Genomic DNA, 22,282 nt, shown 5'->3' with positions numbered 1-22,282 from the left:
TGAAACAGTGCCCAGCTGGATAAATGATAGTATGTGGTGGTTGTTGAACTGATGAGCCATGCTAATAGGTGACTATTAACTAAAGGCCAGAGTTTCCATTAGGGATAATGCTTTGCATTGTATAGTTCTGTTGATTTTGACAAATGCATAATGTCATGTGTTTGCTATTTCATGTCATACAGAATGGTTTCAGTGCTCTCAAAATGCCCTGTGCTCCACCTGCTCATCCCTCCCTCCTTCCCCTTTCTCCCTGGCAACCACCCATCTTTTTACTGTCTCCATGATTTTGACTTTTCCAGAATGTTATTCTGTATGAATATGGAACCACAGACTATATATCCTTTTTTAAAATATTTATTTATTTGTCCGTGTTGGGTCTTTATTAGGTCTTAGTTACGTTATGTGGGATCTTTTGTTGCAGACTCTCTAGTTGTGGCATAAGGGCTTAGTTGCTCTGAAACATGTGGGATCTTAGTTCCCCAATCAGTAATTGAACCTGTGTCCTGTGCATTGCAAGGCAGAATCTTAACCACTGGACCACCAGGGATGTCCCTATATCCTTTCAGACTGGTTTTTTTTTCATTTGTTTGTTTGTTTATTTCACTTAGCAGGTTTTCTTCATTCCTTTTTGCGACTTGATAGCTCATTTTTTGGTAATCACTGAATAATGTTCCATTGTATAGATGTACCGCATCGCGTTTATTGATTTTGCTCAATCTACTGAAGGATATTTTTGCTGCTTATAAATTTTGGCAATTATGGATGAGGCTGTTAAATATTCATGTGAAGGTTTTTCTGTTTTCAACGTTTTCAACTCATTTGGGTCACTACTTAGAAGTGATTGCTGAGATGAACTGCTTTTTCCTATATAATCAAAAATCATTTTCTATTGTAAAATCTAAAATCAAAAGCTTTTTTTTGCCACAACATTAAAGGCTAGCTCAAGAGGGTTTCAGGCTTTGCAGTTGAAGATAACATGTTAATAATTACTGCAGAGATGAGACATAAGACTGCACCACCCCCACCCCCCCAACCCCCGCCCCACATAGGCCATTGAAACATTTTCTAAAAGACTCCTCTGAAGCCATCCTAGGGGATTTCTTCTCTTCCTGCCCTTGCTGTAACCAAGACCAGGAAGTCTATCCTGGGTGTCTGCCCTTGCTGAGAGTGGCAGCCATGCATGCAGGCTCTGGTCACTGGTGGGGAGGGGGGCACTTGGAATTCCTCCTCAAATTAACGCTATCCGCTTCCCTTCTTCTTCTACCTTCTGAGTGAGCTGCTTCCCTGATGACCTCCTTCTCTTGCTTTTCCGGCCACCTGCTCCCAACAGGAGCCTCAGGCCCACAGGGCAAAGGGCCTGCTGGATCCTGGGGCGAGCTCTGCCTCTGCTGGGAGCAGGTGGAGGCTGGCCAGCTGGGGCCCTGGGGTAGAAATTCAAAGCAATTGACAGGCAGGCAGGCAGCCCCTCAGGGAGGCAGGGAAGATGTACATAGATCAGCTGAAGGGCTGGCAGCCTGAACTGGAGGCTCAGAAAGCAGATGTGGAAGAGCAGTTAGGAGCCCAGACTCCGGAACCAGGACACCCCCTTGGTGTGATTTTGGGCAGATTATTGATCATCATAGTTTATCACTGTATTGAATTCAAGTAAGAAGTCTCTGTCTTACAAAATTAATGAAATAACACCAGTGGTGTATTGAGGACAGTCCAGAGCACATTTAAGGGCTTAATAGAGGTTCTCTATTCTTAGTGTTATATCATTGTTATTATAAATAATGACTTGAGCACAGGGGTCATGAAAAGCCAGCCGGTACACAACTACATTTTCAGAGGTTCTGGGAACTGGAAAATGACCTTAGAGGTCATGCAGCCCAACAACCTCCTTAATTTTTCTTCTGTTAAAATCAGAGGCCACAACTTGTCTTTGCGTACAGAGTGAATTCTGTGCAGTTATGGGCAAGCGGGTGTCAAGCACCGCTCTGTGCCGAGCACTGTGCTTGGAGCTGGAGGGAGAGAGAGAGTTGGCAGGGCCTGTCCTTAGGGAGCTCACAGGCTAACGAGGGCAACTGGTCAGCCGGGTGAATGCAGAAGAGGGGTGGGTGCTGTGATGGAGACATGGCTGGTAGAATTTGGCCTCCATTCCACCTTAACTCTGAGGACCAGCAAGTGTGAAAGTGAGGAAGCCCACACTCTGACATTGAGCCACCACATCATCAATGTTGGGCTCATCAGAGGTGGAGCGTGACACAGGTCTGATTCCCTGGCGGGGCCCAAAGTGGCAGGGTGTTGATGTTTAACATTGGGTCGATATTTTACCTGGTGAGGAAAGCACTGCTCAGACTAACCCTCCAAAACACTATGTGTCTCAGGACCCTTGTTTCTTTGGATGGTTCTTCATCCCAGCCCATATTGGTAGCCCTTCCCTGGCATGGTTTCCTGACCCTTGCACCTGCTAAATGACATGGCCCTTTGGGTTTCTGGGTTAGTTTTTGTGAACTGGAATCTGGGCCCAGAAACAGATTTTTGTTTTTTTTTTAGGGGAAACAGCCATCCCTTTGCAGAATTGTTCTTTCCGTTGAACTCCATGGGAGGATGAATAGGAGAAGAAAGCATCTTGGTAGATCTGAACCTTTGATTCTTTCATTCAACAAAGTGCCCTTTCTATTGAGGGGCTCAGATCTCAGGAGCGAGTCTGACAACAGGCTGAAGGAGGGGGAGATCTGAACCCCTCAAATCAATTGGGCTAAATCACTTTCCATTCTAGTTGTTAAAACATTCAAAAGGCCGTATGGGTGCTAGAAAATGAAAGTTTTCACTTTCTTAATTGCTAAAGTTCCCCACCCAAAACAGCTTAAGGGAAGGCTAATTATGGTGACAAGTTAAAGAAACCCCAACCTTCTCAAATGGCTCCTGGCTGATAGGAATTTAATAGGATTTTAATCCATAGAGTCTTTTGAATACTTGAGGTCTATTCTCCTGTTCCCCTGTCTCCTGATGACCTCAAATCCTTCTTCAACCCAACATGAAAGAGTGTTAATATCTTCCATCGATTAGTCTACTAATCCTTTTACCTTTCTCTTTGAATCTTTTGCATGACATTACATTTAGCTGGGGGAGGGGGGAGGTGTGTAAAATTCCTACACGGAGCCAGATTGCAGCCAGGAGAAGCAGATGGACAAAATGTCTTGGCTAGACAGAGATGTAGGATCATCATCTTTCGAGAAATTTATCTGTTTGGAATTATTTTCCAAGAGCAATTGGACTTGAGAGTTATTTTCCAAGAGCAACTGGGTAGATTTTGTTCACGTTGGGGTGATTATAAGGGTCTTGGTGTGGAAACAAAGCGCATCCAGATTGCCAGGACAACTGTATTTTCTGTGGGGAGTAGAAAGGCTATTTATTTACTTATTCATCTATCTACTACCTATCTAGCCTGGAGGTGCTGATGATTTTGTCTTTTTTATTTGTATTAATTCCTGAAGCAATGATTTAAGTGGAAAAATTATTGCAGAACACAAAATAACATTATATCTATTCCCTCCTTCTTATACATTGTATTTATTCCCTCCCTCTTCTATGCCCCTCTCCCCTCCCAGCCCACTTGAGTTTTTCTCTTTTCTGCTTCAACATCACTGCTCTAAAAGGCAGTGTCATGATAAGGCTGAAGTTTCAGATCCATCACGGAAGGAATAAGGGTAGGGTTCCTTGGAGGAGTCTGAATAGCCCCTGGGATTATGGGCAAAGTTGTACACATGCACCTGCTTGCATATATTTTAGGAGAGAGGATTTTCAAAGGGGTCATAGTTCTCAAAGAGTTGAGATCCTGTAGAGAGAAGCTGCTTAAGGCAGGAGGGGGGTCCAGATGGTCAGGATATTTCTCCATTTCTACCACCTGCACCTGCCTTTCCTCTGGCTCTTCCTCTGCTCTACTCTTCCATTTCCGTCATCTTCCCTTTATCTCCCTCTCACTTCTGAACCTCCTCCCTTGCATTTCACTTGGCCCCACATGTGTCTCAGGGCTGGAGATGCTCGTGGACCTGGGTCTGTTGGAGACCTGGGATCTGCATGTTCATAAAGACATACATTATTGATTGACAGCCTTTTCTAGTCTACCTGGATGCTTGCTACCTGTGGCAACATCGCTCTAAGTCCTCTGGCAGCTGGGAATGGGACTTTTGTTTCAGAAGACTGCCTCATTGCGATAAGCATGCCCACAGCTAAGAGGACAAACCTGTTGGTGAAGAGGTGGCAGCAACCCTGAAGCTGGAGGCTGGCCTTGGGCTTGCCCTCTTGCAAGCTGTCAGAAGCATTCTTATTCCCTGGTGAGGGAAGATCCTGAGTAAATGCGGTTTCTGAGACCAGTCTGCTTCCCAGGTTCCAGGGCTTCAAGCTGAGAAATATCATAAGATTATAAGCAGGCTTTCATTCTAACAGGAATTCCTTATTTGTGGGCCAAATCCAAAATATTTTCCCCTTAGGTTGTCTCATTGAAGCTTTGCAACTCAACTGGCCAGAGTAAGCAGATAATATGATTTTTATTCTCCATATTAGGAAATGAGGCAGAGGTACACTTGAATGGTAGTGTGGATTTTGGAGTCTTCATTTTTCCTGTTCAATTTCTGGGCTGTAGTTTTTTGGCCAAGTTGCTCGCCCTCTGTAGGCCTAGCTTTTCTTGTCTGTAAAATGAAGATATCGGTGTGCCAGTACAGTTGTGAAAATTCTGTGATATGATTGTACAATGTGCCTGGCATAAAGGATCCATGCAAAAAGGTCAGGAAACACATGCCTAGTCTTTTCTAAGGATACCCAATGAATCTCATGGTGGAGACAGAATCAGAATCTCCAAAGTCCTGATCTTTGATGAAGAAAAGCTACCATGATGTGCTATTTGGATCAATCCAAAGGATGGTGAAGATTACAAAGAATTAGACTGAGAACACCCTTTCTCTCTGTACAGATGTGTTCCCTCAACTGAAGGAGGTAATAAGAGAATATGAAATGCTTATAATGGAATGTCAATTTGCCATTGATGCTGAGTTGAGGGAGCAATATAGCAAGTGAAAAAAAAAGCAACCACTTGAAAAGAGTCAAGAACCAGGATGGGAATTCCTATTCTGTACAATGCCAGCTAGGTTTGAATCCCATCTGACTTCCTGTGAGCTGGGAGACCTCTTTACCTCTCCTTCCTCATCTGTAAAATAGAGCAGAGATCCACTCTGTCACTTTCTGGGTCTCACAGGGGCATCATGCAAGATACTGAGTATGTTAGGATGTTTGATGGATTGAGTTGAACTTGCTTGAGTTGAAGAGGCCCTTGGTCTTAGAGATCCTTAAGCCTCAGGAAGGGGGGAACTTTATGGTCTGTTGCTGTTGTTCAGACACTAAGTTGTGTATGACCCTTTGCAACCCCATGGACTGTAGCCTGCCAGTCTCCTCTGTCCATGGGATTCCACAAGGAATGCTGGATTTCTTTCTCTAGGGGATCTTCCTGACCCAGAGATGGAACCCATGTCTCCTGCATTGGCAGGCAGATTCTTTACCATTGAACCACCAGGGAAGCAACTGCAGCTTAGTCTCAGGCTATTTGCTACCACCAGCTCCTTGGGGTGGACACTCACCAGGCTAATAACAAATAGAGAGTTGGTGGCAGCCACTCCTTCACTGGGGCTAGTGCCACCTAGAAGCCAGGGAGTCAACCTCCCATGTGGGATGATGTGAGGGCACCTAGGAATGATCTCTCATTCACAAAGATGATTTTCTGTGAACACAGCTTGGATGTTTGCTATTATCCATGTGATTCTGTATTATATTGGAAATAGCACTGGTCTAGGAGATGGAATGGAGAAGGCAATGGCAACCCACTCCAGTACTCTTGCCTGGAGAATCCCATGGACGGAGGAGCCTGATAGGCTACAGTCCACGGGGTCGCTAAGAGTCGGACACGACTGAGCGACTTCACTTTCACTTTTCACTTTCATGCATTGGAGAAGGAAATGGCAACCCACTCCAGTATTCTTGCCTGGAGAATCCGAGGGACAGAGGAGCCTGTTGTGCTGCCGTCTGTGGGGTCGCACAGAGTCGGACATGACTGACGCAACTTAGCAGCAGCAGCAGCAGGAGATGGAAGGCCAGCTTCACATTCAGATTTCCTGCTTTTTCCTCTTTGTTCTTCTTTTCTTCCCTCTGTTCCTTTTTTTCCTTCTCTTCTTCCTCACCCTTCTGACAGCATTCATTACCAAAAGCAGTAGCCTCTTTTTTGTCATCTTCCTCCTTGAAATATTTGTAACATTTGACAGCAGTTTTCTCCCTGGAATCTTCTCTCTCCTTCATATTTGCTAAATCACATGGGTCTTATTTATTAAAATCCTGACAATTGGGGTTTTCGTCCTTTTTCTTTTACATCTTCTCCGAAACCAGAGTCTGCTTTACCACCTTCTTGTCGTTCATTCACATTTATGCCCTAATTCAGTGGATCGTTCATCCATACACCTCATATATACTGAATACCCATTCAGCGGCAGCCACCTGGAGGGATGCATTAGGGAAAATCAGTCACGTGGTGTCTTGACTCACGTGTCTTATGGTCTAGGAGGTTGCTGTTCGGCCATTTCTGTGTAGGGATAGGGGAGTGGGTGTGTGCCGGGCATACCAAGGATCTACACTGAGGCCAGTCTTGGGCATGGTGGGGAGAGGGGAGCAGGGGTTGGGGAGGGGCTCCTGTGGGGGGACAGACATGATATAGAAGAGGCTTTAGATGCACTCTGTTTGAGCCAATGTAGCTTGACCATAACTCCAGGGGCAAGTAGCTGATAATCAGATCTCACTGCAATGTGGAATTCAGTATTTGGGAACATAGTGAACATCCCCATCAATGAGTGAGTTAATAAGATAAGTGACATCTTAAAATGGCTGTTGGGAGGATAGCTCCAGTCTAGATTGGTGATTGGAATACACGCCCTTTTCTTTGTTCTTCATTTCACTGGCATCTCTCACTCGTTCCATCCATTTATTCATTTTTGACACCTTTTCAGTCTTTACTTCCTGGTGGATGCCTTTTATTCACCCGGTTTCATTCTCATTTTGCTGCGTGGATGGAGGGATCACATGCTTTGTCTGGCCTGTCAGTGACAAGTGAGCCCTGCCTCCACCATGCCTCCATTTGGTCCAGGAGGAGGTAACTGGCTTGGCACCATCATCCGCATTTGGCTCACCAATTCTTGCCAAGACCTTCACAGAGAGTGTTCCTTCTCCAGAAAGAAAACAGAAGCTCCTTAAAGGAGAAACCTAGTGCCCTCAAAGGCATTCATCCTTCAGGAGGTGGGCACACCAGCCCTGTTGAGGTCAGTTCGGTGAAGGCTTCTCTGCTGGACTGGAGGCCATGGCCTCAGAAAAGACATCCCGGAGCCTCGGAAGGGGGGGAGTGAACACCCTTCTATTTTGGGTCTTGGAAGCCGAGGATTTATTGCTCTCCCTGAGACAGGCTGGAGGCAGAAGTCTGGGGCAAGCCTGGGTGACTTGCTGGCTAAACCCTGGGGCTGCTGAGCATCTGGTGGAGGGAGGGGGTCAGATGGGATTCAACCTGCACCTTGAACTGCTATAAATCTTCCTGGCCAGGAAGCAGGCTCCAGCCAGGCCTGTGGGGGGCGGGGTGGTGGTGGTGGGGTGGTGATGCTTTTTGCTCAGGAGCACCCCTGAGCCAGCCGCCCCTCGGCGTCCAGGCTGAGCAGTTGACCCCGACTTAATGAGACTACAACGTGGGTGTCCAGGGCCAGCTCTCCCGTGGGCTGCTTCCCTTGGAGCCAAATCAATATTTATTAATGATCTGCCCCCCTCACCCTACCCCCGGATGCCTCTGGCTTCACAGAGGCCCTCTGTTGCACCAGCCTGCCGGAGCCATTCATTAACCACTGAGCCCCGCCGCCCATGAGGCCATGGAGGGGCTCACAGAGGCCAGCCCACCGCGGAGGTATTTGCAAAGGTCATTAATGAGCTAATCTGATTTCACTTTTCCAAACAGAAGCCTGGGTCGCTGGGGTCAGTCTCTATTCCCAGCTTTGTGAGTGAGTCTGGTTGGGAGGGGAGAGGCCTGTGACCATCACTGAAGAAGAGAAAGGGACTAGAAAGGGGTCTTGGAAGAACCTAGAACTTGCATGTTAAAAAGCTATCACTTCTAAAGCCAGGGTACCTGATGGAAGGTAGGGAAGACCTGTGGCTGTCCTAGGGATTTTCTATCAGCCCCTCGAAATTCCTGTTTTAGTTTGTCATTTCCTCCCCCTCTCTAGATGGGAGAACAGAAATCTAAAATCAAGGGTCCCCCACCCTCACTTTATTCTAAGCCAGCCCAGTGGTTCAGTGCACGAGCTCCAGTTCTGATTCCAGCCCCGCCAGCTCTGTAATCTTGAACAAGTCACCTCATCTCTCTGACCTTCAGCGTGCTCCATTAATAATGCAAAAATAATCCTGTCTACCCCCCAGGGCTTCCCTGGTAGCTCAGATGGTAAAGAATCTGCCTGCAATGCAGGAGACCTGGGTTCTATCCCCGGGTTGGGAAGATCCCCTGGAGTAGGAAATGGCAACCCACTCCAGTATTCTTGCCTGGAGAATTTCATGGACAGAGGAGCCTGGCGGGCTACAGTCCATGGGGTCGCAAAGAGCTGGACATGGCTGAGTGACTAACACAAACACCTGCCAGGGTTACTCTGAGAATTAAAACAGACAGTGGAAGTCAAGTGCTTAGAACAGCATTTGGTGGCCAAGAAGCTCTCAAAAAGTGTAACTTTAAAGGAAAAAAGCAGTTACTGTAACCTTGAGACTGGGAAAATTGAAAGAACCCATAAGTTGACAAATGGGGACATGGGTAAGTGTCCTATCCTGGCCAACAGTGGCCTGCAGGACCTTACTTAACCAGACAAGTGTGTTCTGAGCCTTTTCTGAATGATGATGGGGACCAGAAGCTACCAGGAGCCCCTGGACTTGGATGAGGGCCCCATGGCCTCACAATGCCACCTGGGTCTCCCTGACAGTCTCCCTGACGGGGTCCTAGGGATTGTTAAGCTGCTTCAACCTTTGTCTTCTCTTTGCCAAGACTTAACACCTGGGGGATTTCCTGGTAGCTCAGATGGTAAAGAGTCTGCCTGCAGTGTGGGAGACCTGAGTTTGATCCCTGAATCGGGAAGATCCCCTGGAGAAGTAAAGGGCAACCCACTCTAGTATTCTTGCCTGGAAAATCCTATGGATGAAAGAGCCTGGAAGGCTACATACAGTCCATAGGGTCACAGAGTTGGACACGACTGAGCAACTTCACTTTGCCAAGACTTGAATCCTTTGGGTCTTTGCAATCCTCTCAAGTTCTCTGGTTTTTGTTTTTCCCACCAAGAGGCCTGAACCAAGCCATGTGGCCCAAGTACAGAGTGTTTTCTTTTTGGAGGAGAGGAAAAGAGAAAAGGAGAGAAGAGAAGGGAAAAGAAAAGGAGAGGAGAGGAAACGAAGAGAAATCAGTCAAAGCTGAACGTAAGCTGGTTCTGCTGCCCTCTGGCGTTCAGCTGGAAGCTGACCAGCACACCCAGCTCTGAACCCGGGTGGGGGACAAAGAAGCTTGTCTCTGGAGCAGAGCCTTGTTTCTTTGGGAAATAGTAGGGTCAGGCATTTGGGGAGCTGAAGAAACACAGTAACTGTGCTTCCAAGAACAAGTCAGGCTGACACATAGATTGACTGAAAGTGTATTTTCATGTGTCCCCTAGCCAGCGTTAGCACTCCACATAGGCATATGGAACCCCAAAAGGATCACAGCAGCTGTGAATCCAACAGCCTACATTTTTTGCAGGGGAAACTGAGCCCAAGATCAGAAAACCTGTTAACATCAGAGCAGAGCCTGTCTGAGAAGGTGGTTCTGACTCCAGTCTCCCTTCTGTATTTTTTACAAATGGCAGGTTTGTGAAAGCCCTGTATGGAGCAAGTCCATAGCCGTCATTTTTCCAACAGCGTTTGCTCGCTTCCTGTCTCTGCATCCTATGCTGGTTGTTCTCACAATATTTCAGCCTTTCTCAGGATTATATTTGTCATGGTGATCTGAGATCAGTGATGTTACTGCTATGACTTGCTGAAGGCTCAGGTGATACTTAGCATTTTTAGCAAATAAATATTTTTTAATTAAGATATATACATTGCTTTTTCAGACGAACACTATTGCACACTTCAGACTATAGCATAGTGTAAAAACACAACTTTTATATGTCCTGGGAAAGCTCAGAGTTCATGTGACCCACTTTGCTGTGGTATTCTCTTTATCGTGGTGGTCTGGAACCAAACCCCCAGTATTCCCAACATGCCTAAGTGCTCAGTTGCTGCAGTTGTGTCCGACTCTTCGCAAACCTATGGACTGTAGTCCACCAGGCTCCTCTGCCCATGGGATTCTCCAGGCAAGAATACAGGAGTGGGTTGCCATGCCCTCCTCCAGAGGATCTTCCTGACCTAGGGATTGAACCTGCGTCTCCTGCATCCTCCTGCATTGCAGATGGATTCTTTACTAATGAGCCATCAGGGAATCCCTATTTCCAACATGAATCTGTATTTATTATGTGCCAGGCTCTGTTCTCAACAGATCACACATATTAACTCTTTTAAACTTGTGTTCCTATAAAGTGGTACTTTATTATCCCCACTTTACCGGTAGGAAGACTAAAGCAGGGTTAATTATTTGTCCACTTGACTTCGCAGACCAGGATGTCTGGCTCTAGGCTAGTGATCACACCATCGTGATTATCTGGGTCGTGAAGATCTTTTTTTATACAGTTCTTCTGTGTATTCTTGCCACCTCTTCTTAATATCTTCTGCTTCTGTTAGGTCCACACCATTTCTGTCCTTTATCGAGCCCATCTTTGCATGAAATGTTCCCTTGGTATCTTTCATTTTCTTGAAGAGATCTCTAGTCTTTCCCATTCTGTTGTTTTCCTCTATTTCTTTGCACTGATCGCTGAGGAAAGCTTTCTTATCTCTCTTTGCTATTCTTTGGAACTCTGCATTCAAATGTGTATATCTTTCCTTTTTTCCTTTGCTTTTTGCTTCTCTTCTTTTCACAGCTATTTGTAAGGCCTCCTCAGACAGCCATTTTGCTTTTTTGCATTTCTTTTTCTTGGGGATGGTCTTGATTCCTGTATCCTGTACGTACAATGTCATGAACCTCCATCCATAGTTCATCAGGCACTCTATCAGATCTAGTCTCTTAAATCTATTTCTCACTTCCACTGTATAGTCATAAGCGATTTGATTTAGGTCATACCTGAATGGTCTAGTGGTTTTCTCCACTTTCTTCAGTTTCAGTCTCAATTTGGCAATAAGAAGTTCATGATCTGAGCCACAGTCAGCTCCTGGTCTTGTTTTTGCTAACTGTATACAGCTTCTCCATCTTTGGCTGCAAAGAATATAATCAATCTGATTTCGGTGTTGACCATCTGGTGATGTCCATGTGTAGAGTCTTCTCTTGTGTTGTTGGAAGAGGGTGTTTGCTGTGACCAGTGTGTTCTCTTGGCAAAACTCTATTAGCCTTTGCCCTGCTTCATTCTGTACTCCAAGACCAAATCTGCCTGTTACTCCAGGTGTTTCTTGACTTCCTACTTTTGCATTCCAGTCCCCTATAATGAAAAGGATATCTTTTTTGGCTGTTAGTTCTAGAAGGTCTTATAGGTCTTCATCGAACTATTCAACTTCAGCTTCTTCAGCGTTACTGGTCAGAGCATAGACTTGGATTACCATGATATTGAATGATTTACCTTGGAAACAAACAGAGATCATTCTGCCATTTTTGAGACTGCATCCCAGTACTGCATTTTGGACTCTTTGTTGACTATGATGGCTACTCCATTTCTTCTAAGGGATTGCTGCCCACAGTAGTAGATATAATGGCCATCTGAGTTAAATTCACCCATTCCAGTCCATCTTAGTTCATTGATTCCTAGAATGTCGATGTTCACTCTTGTCATCTCCTGTTTGATCACTTCCAATTTGCCTTGATTCATGGACCTAACATTCCAGGTTCCTATGCAATATTGCCCCAGAGACCACATTCACGCCTAGGTTGTCTGCCTATGTAATCAGGGCCTTAACCATAGCTAGATTGTCTCTCCTTGAAAAATGGGGGCCCTGATCTGGGCTGGGGACAAACTCTGGCTATTCCAGTCCCCTTGAGCCATGGCAAGGTCATGTCATATCTCTCCGACCTTGGCCCTGGGGTCTGGAGCCATGAGATGTTATATAAAATAGTATCCTCTTCCTTTTCTATTTCCTGGCACTGCTTTTTTTCTTCTTCAGGGACTTCCTGGCATTGTTATATTTTTTAATTTATTTATAGCTTCTTCCTTATCACTCTCTCTCAGATGTAAGCCCTACAGGAGTGAAGACATCCACTGTATTCGCTCCTCAACACCCAGAGCCTGGCAGTATAAGTGCTCAATACGTAGTCATGAAAACTCCTTTGGAGGACTAAGGGTCCCCCAAGTCAGAAGATGGTGCAGTGAGGAAATGCTGGCTTGCTGTATCTCCAAGGGCAGCTGTTATTGTCAGAATTATGGATAAATTTCTGGCAAAATAGAGGCTGTGAATGAGCAGGGACAGGCAGCCTTGGAAGGGAAGTGACAGGGCAGCATCACACTAGAGCAACAGGAAGGGTCTTGGAGGGGGTCCTGAGTCCTGACTGACTACAATAGGATGACCTTCCTCATGCCCTCCCAGACCCATGGAGGGAACAGACCCCATATTCAGTGCTGACAACAGAGATCCCTCATGCAAGGCCCTGGATTCAAGGAGAAAGAAAAGCTTGAAGAGAATTCAAGCGACAAAGTGGGAAGTCAGGTCTCATCTTCAGTGAGCTGAATGCAGGGCTGAGTCATCCCAGACTCCAAAGTCTAGCATCTGGGACAGTGGAGGTCTGTGGAGGGACTTATCCTCCCTGCCCCTTGGTTTCCTCTTCTGAAAATGGGGGTGATGATAATACCAACCTCACGGGGCTGGTATAAGAATTGGGTGAGGAAGGGTATGTAGTGTTAGGACAGTGCCTGGCATGAAACAAGAGCTCTGTGAGTCTTAGCTGGAATTACTACCACAATGTCTGTTCCTGTTATTACTGTTTTGGGGAGCCCACCTTGAGAACTGGGCTGGGCTTAGGGGCATGCAAATCTCCAGGTGGGAAACTGTAAAGAAAATCAGGCAGTCGGGCTCCAGAGCCAGCCCCTCTGCCCAACCTCTGTGCTCCCCACCCCCGTACCTGGCAGGATGGATTTTGTGGTCCAGACTTGAGACCACAGCATCACCCAGGCCCCAGTTTGAATACTGAATCCACTGTTTCCTAGCAGTGTGTGTATTTGGGTTTATCACTTAACCTCTCCATATCCCAGTGTCTTCATTTTCAATATGGGGAGACCAGTAGTACCACCAGGCTTCCCTTGTGGCTCAGACAGTAAAGAATCCACTGCAACGCAGGGTTTGATTCTTGGGTCAGGAAGATCCCATGGAGAAGGGAATGGCAATCCACTCCAGTTTTCTTGCCTGGAGAATTCCATTGACAGGGGTGCCTGGCAGCCTACAGTCCATGGGTCTCAAAGAATTGGACACAACTAAACAATTAACACACACACACAGTCAGTTCAGTCAGTTAAGTTGCTCAGTCATGTCTAACTCTTTGAGACCCCATGGACTGCAGCACACCAGGCCTCGCTGTCCATCAGCAACTCGCGGAGTTTACTCAAACTCTTGTCCATTGAGTCAATGATGCCGTCCAACCATCTCATCCTCTGTCATCCCCTTCTCCTCCTGCCTTCAATCTTTCCCAGCATCAGGGTCTTTTCAAATGAGTCAGTTCTTCACATCAGGTAGCCAAAGTATTGGAGTTTCAGCTTCAGCGTCAGTCTTTTCAATGAATATTCAGGACTGAATTCCTTTAGGATGGACTGGTTGGATCTCCTTGCAGTCCAAGGGACTCTCAAGAGGCTTATCCAACACCACAGTTCAAAATCATCACTTCTTTGGCACTCAGCTTTCTTTATATTCTAACTCACACATCCATATATGACTACTGGAAAAACGATAGCTTTGACTAGATGGATCTTTGTTGGAAAAGTAATGTCTCTGCTTTTTAATATGCTGTCTAGGTTGGTCATAACTTCTTCCAAGGAGCAAGGGTCTTTTAATTTCATGGCTGCAGTTGCCATCTGCAGTGATTTTGGAGCCCAAAAAACTAGTCTGTCACTGTTTCCATTATTTCCCCATCTAACTGCCATGAAGTGGTGGGACTGGATGCCATGATCTTAGTTTTCTGAATGTTGAGTTTTAAGCCAACTTTTTCACTCTCCTTTCACTTTCATCAAGAAGCTCTTTAGTTTTACACTTTATGCCATAAGGGTGGTTTCATCTGCATATCTGAGGTTATTGATATTTCTCCTGACAATTTTGATTCAAGCTTGTGCTTCATCCAGTCCAGTATTTCTCATGATGTACTCTGCATATAAGTTAAATGAGTAGGGTGATAATATACAGCCTTGACATACTCCTTTCCCAATTTGGAACCAGTCTGTTGTTCTATGTCCAGTTCTAACTGTTGCTTCCTGACCAGCATACAGATTTCTCAGGAGGCAGGTCAGGTGGTCTGATATTCCCATCTCTTGAAGAATTTTCCACAGTTTGTTGTGATCCACACAGGGCTTTGGCATAGTCAATAAAGCAGAAGTAGATGCTTTTTTCTGGAACTCTCTTGCTTTTTCGATGATCCAGCTCATCGAATAGTACCCACCAATAGCACATACACACAATAGTACCCACCAATAGTACAAATACTAAGTAAAGTATTTGGAATTATACTCAGTGTTAGTTAGTTTTTATTATTAACAAAGGAGGAAGAAATACTAGCATCTCAGATCTATGGAAAGGAGGCTGTTAAGTGGACCTTTATTACTTGTGTTCACATAATCATCTTGTTTTGATGGAATGCAGCTGTTTCCTGTCTGATTCTCTAATGTGTAGACCATGGGTGACAGTTCTCCAGTATGACCACCAGATGGCACGCATGATCTTTCCTGCCTGACGAGCAAAGCCAGACAAATAATACGCAAGCAGTGGAAAGCTACCTTTTATCATCCTGACGCTAGGCTGCATCCTTGGCCTATATTCTCATTTACTCCTCACAGCCTCACAGCAATGCCCAGATTAAAGGACATATTTCACCAAAAATGTTAAGCACAATTCCTGGTATATGACTTGTTGCTGCTATTTTTACAGAGTTGGGACTGAGACACAGAGAGGGTAAGTAAGCAGCTGGAGCCTGGGTTCTAAAAGGTAGACCCAACTGGCTGCAAGTTTAGCATATTTTCCCCTAAAATTTCCTCCCTCCGAAATGTCCTCATCTCTGTTCATTCATTCCTGGGACAGTTCCACTCTCAGTGTGCCTTCTTTCTTGAAGGTCACAGAGATCTGGGTGCTACCACCGGCTCTGCAGGACCCAGCCACCGTGGGCCACACCATTCAGACCCCACCTACCCTCCCACTGTACCGCTACTGCTTCAGAGCAAGCCCGCGGGCTTTTAGGTACTGCACAGTGCCGTCAAATCCCAAACGGCTGGATGGTGTTTATTCCATGTCACCATGGCTTTGATACCGAAATATTTCGCAAGGTTTCCTGGAGGCCCTTGGGAGGGAGATACATGAAAGGAAGATGGGTCGCAAGAGGAGGGTTCTTGGGCTTACCGGTGCTTACAATAGAACAGGCTTCCCAGGTGGCGCTGAAAGAAAGTGAAAGGGAAAGCTGCTCAGTGGTGTCCGACTCTTTGTGACCCCATGGACTATACAGTCCGTGGGATTCTCCAGGCCAGAATACTGTAATGGGTAGCCTTTCCCTTCTGTAGGGGATCTTCCCAACCCAGGGATCAAACCCAGTTTTCCTGCAGTGCAGGCGAATTCTTTACCAGCTGAGCTACAAGGGAAATCCAAGAATACTGCAGTGGGTAGCCTATCCCTTCTCCAGGGGATCTTTCCGACCCAGGAATTGAACTGGGGTCTTCTGCATTGCAGGTGATTCTTTACCAACTGAGCTATCAGGGAGCCTCATGGTAAAGAACCCACCTGCCAATGCAGGAGACACAAGAGATGTGGTTTCAATCCCTGGGTTAGGAAGATCTCTTGGAGGAGGGCATGGCAACCCACTCCAGTATTCTTGCCTGGATAATCCCATGGACAGAGGAGCCTGGTGGGCTAAAGTCATAGGGTCACAAAGAGTCAGACATGACTGAAGCGACTTAGCATGCATAGAATGCATATTCCAGAATATATCTGGAACATATATCACATGAAATATTCTGCTGCTAAAGTAAACCATCAAACACCACTCCATTGTGCCAAGATAGGTGGACAAGAGATGAATTTTGAGATCATTCAGAGAAAATCTCCAGGAAAGGGAATAGGTGAGGGAACATGTTTTAAGTGAAATAAGCAAGACTGAAAAAAAAAAAAAAAATACTGAATGGTATCATTTGTATATGGAATCTTCAAAAAGAAAAAAAAAATAAATTCATAGAAACATAAAGTAGATAACTGGTTACCCCGGGGCTTAATGGTGGGGAAATAGGGAAAGGCTAGTAAAAGGGTACAAAGTTTTCAGCTATAAGATGAATGAGGTCTGAGACTTCCCCAGCGGTTCAGTGGTTAAGACTCTGTGCTTCCAATACAGGGGGCACGGGTTCAATCCCTGGTGATAAAACTAAGATCCCACATGCCATGTGGAAGGCCCCCCAAAATAGATGGATCAGGTCTGAGGATCTAATGTAAAACATGGTGACTGTAGTCAATAACACTGTAGTGTATTGTTGAAGTTTGCAAAGAGAATAGAACCCTCAAAAGATAAATATGTGTGGTGATGGATGTGTTGATTAACCAGATAGGGGGAATCCTCTCACAATGTGCTTGTCTATCAAACCATCATGATATACGCTTAAGCTATCGTCAGGTTTTGTTACTGGCTTATTGAATTTCAATGTTGAATAAACCAATAGGTATATACAATTTGTTTCCAAGGAAAATGAGATTTGACTTTTGAATAGGAATTTGGGGGTTATCTGGGACCCCACTTGCCAACACCATGGGCTTGCCTCATTGGAGCTGATCCCCTGCTTCTGATCTTGGTGAGACCTTTGGCCACGTTACACCCATCTGCTAATCAGGTCTTTGCCCTTTCTGTGTTGCAGTGCCCTGGTTTCCAAGAACCATTCAGGAACTCGACAACTTTGCCAATCAGATTCTCAGCTATGGAGCTGAACTGGATGCAGATCACCCGGTGAGCCTGTGGCCCTGCCCATGAGGTTTCCTCAGTTCCTCCCTCCACCTCCTCCACCTGCTTGGAGCAATGTGTCTTTGTTTGCTTGTACAACAAACATTTATTGAGTGTCTACTTAGACATCATCATTATCATGGTTATCTCTGAAGCAAATACAGATCACCATCCAGAAACTATTATTTATTTATCATATATGTATGTAATGGATGTGTATTCACACATGCACAAAACACATATGCACATATGTGAATCACCTTTATTTCTGGTTTGGTCCTACCACAGAGGTTTAAATCAAGTGCTTGGGCAACACTAAACTACTAACAACTCCACGAGGTACAGTGGGGCAGTGGGGAGTGGTGACCTGGAACTGGATTTCAAAGGCTGAGAACAAGATGCTAGTCGTATAAGGAACCAACAGGCTCTATGAGCCAAGGGAATAGCATATGCAAAGGCTCAGAGTCCTGATAGTATCTGGAATATTTGGACATGAATCTGAGCAAATTCCAGGAAATGGTAAAAGACAGGGGAGCCTGGCGTGAAGTCCATGGGGCGCAAAGAGTCGGAAACAACTCAGTTACTGAATAACAAAGACAGTATTTGGGGAATGGCTGGGTTGATGTGTTAGGCGTGAGGGTGAGAGTGTCAGATGAAGCTGGGTGGTGGGTTACAGTCAGATTTTAAAAGATCTCATGTATCAGATAGAGCATTTTACTGAATCCTGTATCCATTCATATTTTTAAGTAGAGGACCAAGGTTGGAGTCTTATTCTCCTTTTTAGGGAGGAGGATTCTAGAAGGAGCAGCCTGGATGTGAGAGATGCCACCATCGTGTTGACTGTCATTTGCTCTCCGACCAGGCAAATGGTTCCTCAGTCTTTAAACAACTTGGAGACTGTTTTCATTGGCGATCGTTACTGTAACTCACTTAGAGCCTCTGCATTTTATCAGGACTCTGTTTTCTCCTCCGTCTCAGCTATGTGGTCTTTGCAGTTGAGCAGGTTGTGAACTTGCTCTTCACAAAGGCTCTTTTCAGTAAGCAAAGCTGATGTTCCCATTGTACAGACAGAGTCACTGAGGCACAGCAAAAGTAAATGACTTCCCTAAGTCATCCTAAACTTTGGATCCTTCGACTCTTTCATCTGTGCTCATAGTACCTGAGGACAGAAGTCTAACCAGTGTCAGAAATTCAGGCCCTTTCACAGAGACAAAGAGCAAGCTATTTGGGCAAGCTAGCCTTTTAAAATATGAACAGCTGTTGCTTGTTCCAATTCAAATAGTAAACCCCTTAGAGTGGACTCAAAAGTGCAGAAAAGCATAAGGAAGAATATGAAGATCATCCTTAATCTCAGTTATTTCTCTTTTTTCTCTTGGTTCTATTCTGCATTTTTTTTTTTTAACATGGAGAAGGTATTTTATATGCAGAAGCAAAGGTGAATTTCCCCCAGCTCCTATACTTCAAAACAGAAAAATGTCACCTGTTATACTGTCCAAAATCATCAATATTTTATTAATTTATTTATTTAGACACACATGAGTACACATGGCACTTCCCAGGTGGCGCAGTGGTAAAGAATCTACCTGCCAAATGCAGGAGATGCGGGAGACTTGGTTTGATCGCTGAGTCGGGACGATCCCCAGAAGTAGGAAATGACAACCCTCTCCAGTATTCTTACCCTGGAAACCCCTTGGACAGAGGAGCCTGGCGGGCTACCATCTGTGGGGTCACAAAGAGTCGGACACGACTGAGCATGCACGCACACAGCATGAATATACATATTTTAAGTCAGTGTTATCATGTACTAACCCGCCCCCAACAGGAAGCTTGTAGGACGTTTCAGTCTTTTAGGATGATTTGGCAGTGAATCCTCCTGCCTGTGCATCTTTATGTGAACTTCCCAGAGCTTGGATTTCGGGCTCCTCATATCTATTACTTAAACACCTGCTCCCTGCAAAAACTAGAGGTAAAGTTGCAGCATTTGGAACCTCGTCCCATCTTCCTGGGTAGAAAGCAGCCAGTGGAGCCCACGGAAAGGTGGGCACACAAGGTGTGCTCTACATGCCCCATCTGGGGTAGACCCACTTTGCCACCCACCCAGGGAGACGAGCATCTCCAAAGACTCCATTTCTCAGAAATGCTGGCTGGCCACCCTGACCCCGACCCTGGGATGTTTTCTCCTCTTGCCAAGCTCCCTGCCTCCCGCCCGGCTCCGTGTCCCTTCCCCTGGCCGCGTGCTGGCTCCCTCGGAGCAGCGGGGGACGAGGCCAGTCCTCAGAAACGGCCGTTCCCTCTCCTCACCCTCGTGTCACCTCAGAGGCAGTCGGGGCTGGTCTTAAAACTCCCTGGAACTCATTTTCTTTACAGACCCAGCCCATGTCTTTGGCTCACTGGCCTCTCCGTGTCATGCTTTTTATCATAAAAATGCAATTTATCAGGTACACGGTCCCCCTGACGAGGAGGCCAGGATCTCTGTGTTCCTATCTGTGACTTTCCATCAGATCTGGGGAACTCGCAGGCCAAGGACAGAGCAAACCCTCCAGGGTGCTTCCCTGCAGCCTCCTGGCCCCGCAGGGTCTGGCCTGGCCGCGAGGAGTGGCTTGGGCCTTCTTCCCGAAAGGACCCTCTGTTCCTCCCGGTCCCCTGGTGTTCAGGCTGACCCCCTGCCCTTGGCAGTGTCCACTGACACCTGACCCAGCATCTCACTTCAGGGCCTTCAAAACAGCCCCTTTGAGAAATGAGGCCAAGGAAGACTTGTTCCCGAAGTGCAGGGTAGAGGGCACCTGCCTTTCAGCGGAATGTGGAAGGGGCCAGCTCACCTGCCTTCTCCTCCCGGCTCTCTCCCGCCTTCCCCTCCACTCCCCTTCCTTCCACAGACATTGATGAAGCAAATAACATCCACAGCTGATGTTTCTCCAGTGAGGACTGTATGCCAGACGCTGTGCTGAAGGCTTTACCCACATTTTCAAAATTTCAATGTTATAACCTCCCTGGGAGGATTGGATTTTCTCATTTTCAGAGGAGACAACTCAGATGAGTGGGCTGTATGGCCTCATGTGTATGTGGACTGTGTCCCAGTCTGTGGAGAGGAAAGTGAGTGGAAATGATTAGTGAGACCTGGTTCCTCCTGCCTTCCACAGGCCTTTGGTTGTGGGGTAGAGCAGGGAGGGGTGTCCAGTCTTCCCAAATGGATGTCAGAGGAGGCTAGAATACACCCTGGCAGGTGGAATTCAAATGGGTCTAGTTTTTGTTTTTCAGATCATTAATTAATTTGGTCGCTTTGGGTCTTGTGGGATCTAGTGCCCTGACCAGGGATCGAACTGGGGGGCCCCCTGCATTAGGAACACAGAGTCTTAGCCACTGTGTCACCAGGGAAGTATCCCAAATGGGTCTCCTTTCTCTGACATCTCCCGGCCTCTGTGCTCCTGTTCATGTCATTTCCTTTCTCTGGGATATTTTTTCTTATCCTCTCACTTGTTTGCCTGCTGGTAAACCTGTCTTTTCATCTTTTAAGGCCCAGCTCACATATCTTGGCTTCCCTAAAGCCTTCCTCCTGACCTCTTTCTCCTGGTTGAGTTTTTCATACTGATGCTGCAGAACTATGTGCCCTGGGTTTTATACTTTGAACTCAGTATCAGCTCAAAATAAATTCATTGCCTCAGAGGACTTCTTTAATGGTCATGTGCACAGTTCTTAAATTGTAGTCTTTGAAAAAAATTCTCATGATCAAGGACTGAAGTCTGTATTCTCGACTCTCATTTTAAGCATCTATCAGTTCCATTATCTCACTAGAGCCTTTGGAAAATCCTATAAAAATGAAACCCATTCAACCTAATGTTCCTTGAATTTATTTACCCATGGAACCCCCTTTTCATGGAATACCTAGCAACACTATCTTGAATGATAGTGTTCCATGGAACATAGTTTGATTTCAGTTCAGTCGTGTCCGACTCTTTGCAACCCCATGAACCACAGCACGCCAGGCCTCCCTGTCCATCACCAACTCCCAGAGTCCACCCAAACCCATGTCCATTGAGTCGGTGATGCCATCCAACCATCTCATCCTCTGTCGTCCCCTTCTCCTGCCCTCAATCTTTCCCAGCATCAGGGTCTTTTCAAATGAGTCAACTCTTCACATCAGATGGCCAAAGTATTGGAGTTTTAGCTTCAAAATCAGTCCTGAACACCCAGGACTGATCTCCTTTAGGATGGACTGGTTGGATCTTCTTGCAGTCCAAAGGACTCTCAAGAGTCTTCTCCAGCACCACAGTTCAAAAGCATCAATTCTTTATTTGGTAAAATCATAACACACAAAGCATATGGTTAAACATGAGGTTTAAAGAGTCAGATAGTACATACTATCATTTCTAAGGTTCCTGTGGACTAGAATGGTTTGGGAGACTTATGGAAAGAGGGAGATCTGAGGTGAGCCCTCTTGTAACAAGGTCAGTAGTTGTTGTTGTTAAGTTTCTAAGTCGTGTCTGGCTCTTCGCAACCCCATGGACTGCAGCACACCTGGCTTCCCTGTCTTTGACTCTCTCCCGGAGTTTGCTCAGATTCATGTCCATTGAGTCTGTGATGCCATCCAACCATCTCATCCTCTGCTGCCCTCTTCTCCTTTTGCCTTCAATCTTTCCCAGCCTCGGGGTCTTTTCCAGTGAGTCGGCCCTTCCCATCAGGTGACCAAAGTATTGATCAGTAGAGCCAAATGCTTATCAAACAACCCCCAGATCTCTATGAATTAATCCAGTAAAAGTTCATTTCCAATGTAGGGAAATTTCCTCCTACAGTCCTGCAGAGATCAAGTCTCCTTCGATCTAGTGGTGGCACCCTCATCTGGGTCCTGGGAGCCGTCTCCATTCTGCCAGGCCTTGCTCCTGGGAGGTATTTATGGTCCAGGATGAAAGGTGACTCACATCCCTTCTCTTCAGTTCCACTGCCTGCAGCTCAGTCACAGGGTTGCTACTCCCTGGAAAAGAG

At 46.0% G+C, this 22,282-nt stretch overlaps 1 protein-coding gene across 1 annotated transcript in view; it reads left to right on the top strand.

Moving 5' to 3' along the window:
- The window catches only part of PAH (phenylalanine hydroxylase), an 84,693-nt gene that overhangs the window by 25,324 nt on the left and 37,087 nt on the right, over positions 1-22,282 (top strand). The window contains exon 4 of the mRNA XM_055396355.2: positions 17,220-17,308. Within this exon, the coding sequence (XP_055252330.2) occupies positions 17,220-17,308 (89 nt within the window). The remainder of the gene's footprint in view (positions 1-17,219; positions 17,309-22,282) is intronic.

This window comes from Moschus berezovskii, chromosome 6 (assembly GCF_049115385.1).
Source record: "Moschus berezovskii isolate FMDL1 chromosome 6, NW_MosBer_1.0, whole genome shotgun sequence".
NCBI lineage: Eukaryota > Metazoa > Chordata > Mammalia > Artiodactyla > Moschidae > Moschus > Moschus berezovskii.
This window is presented reverse-complemented; position numbering and strand designations above follow the sequence as displayed.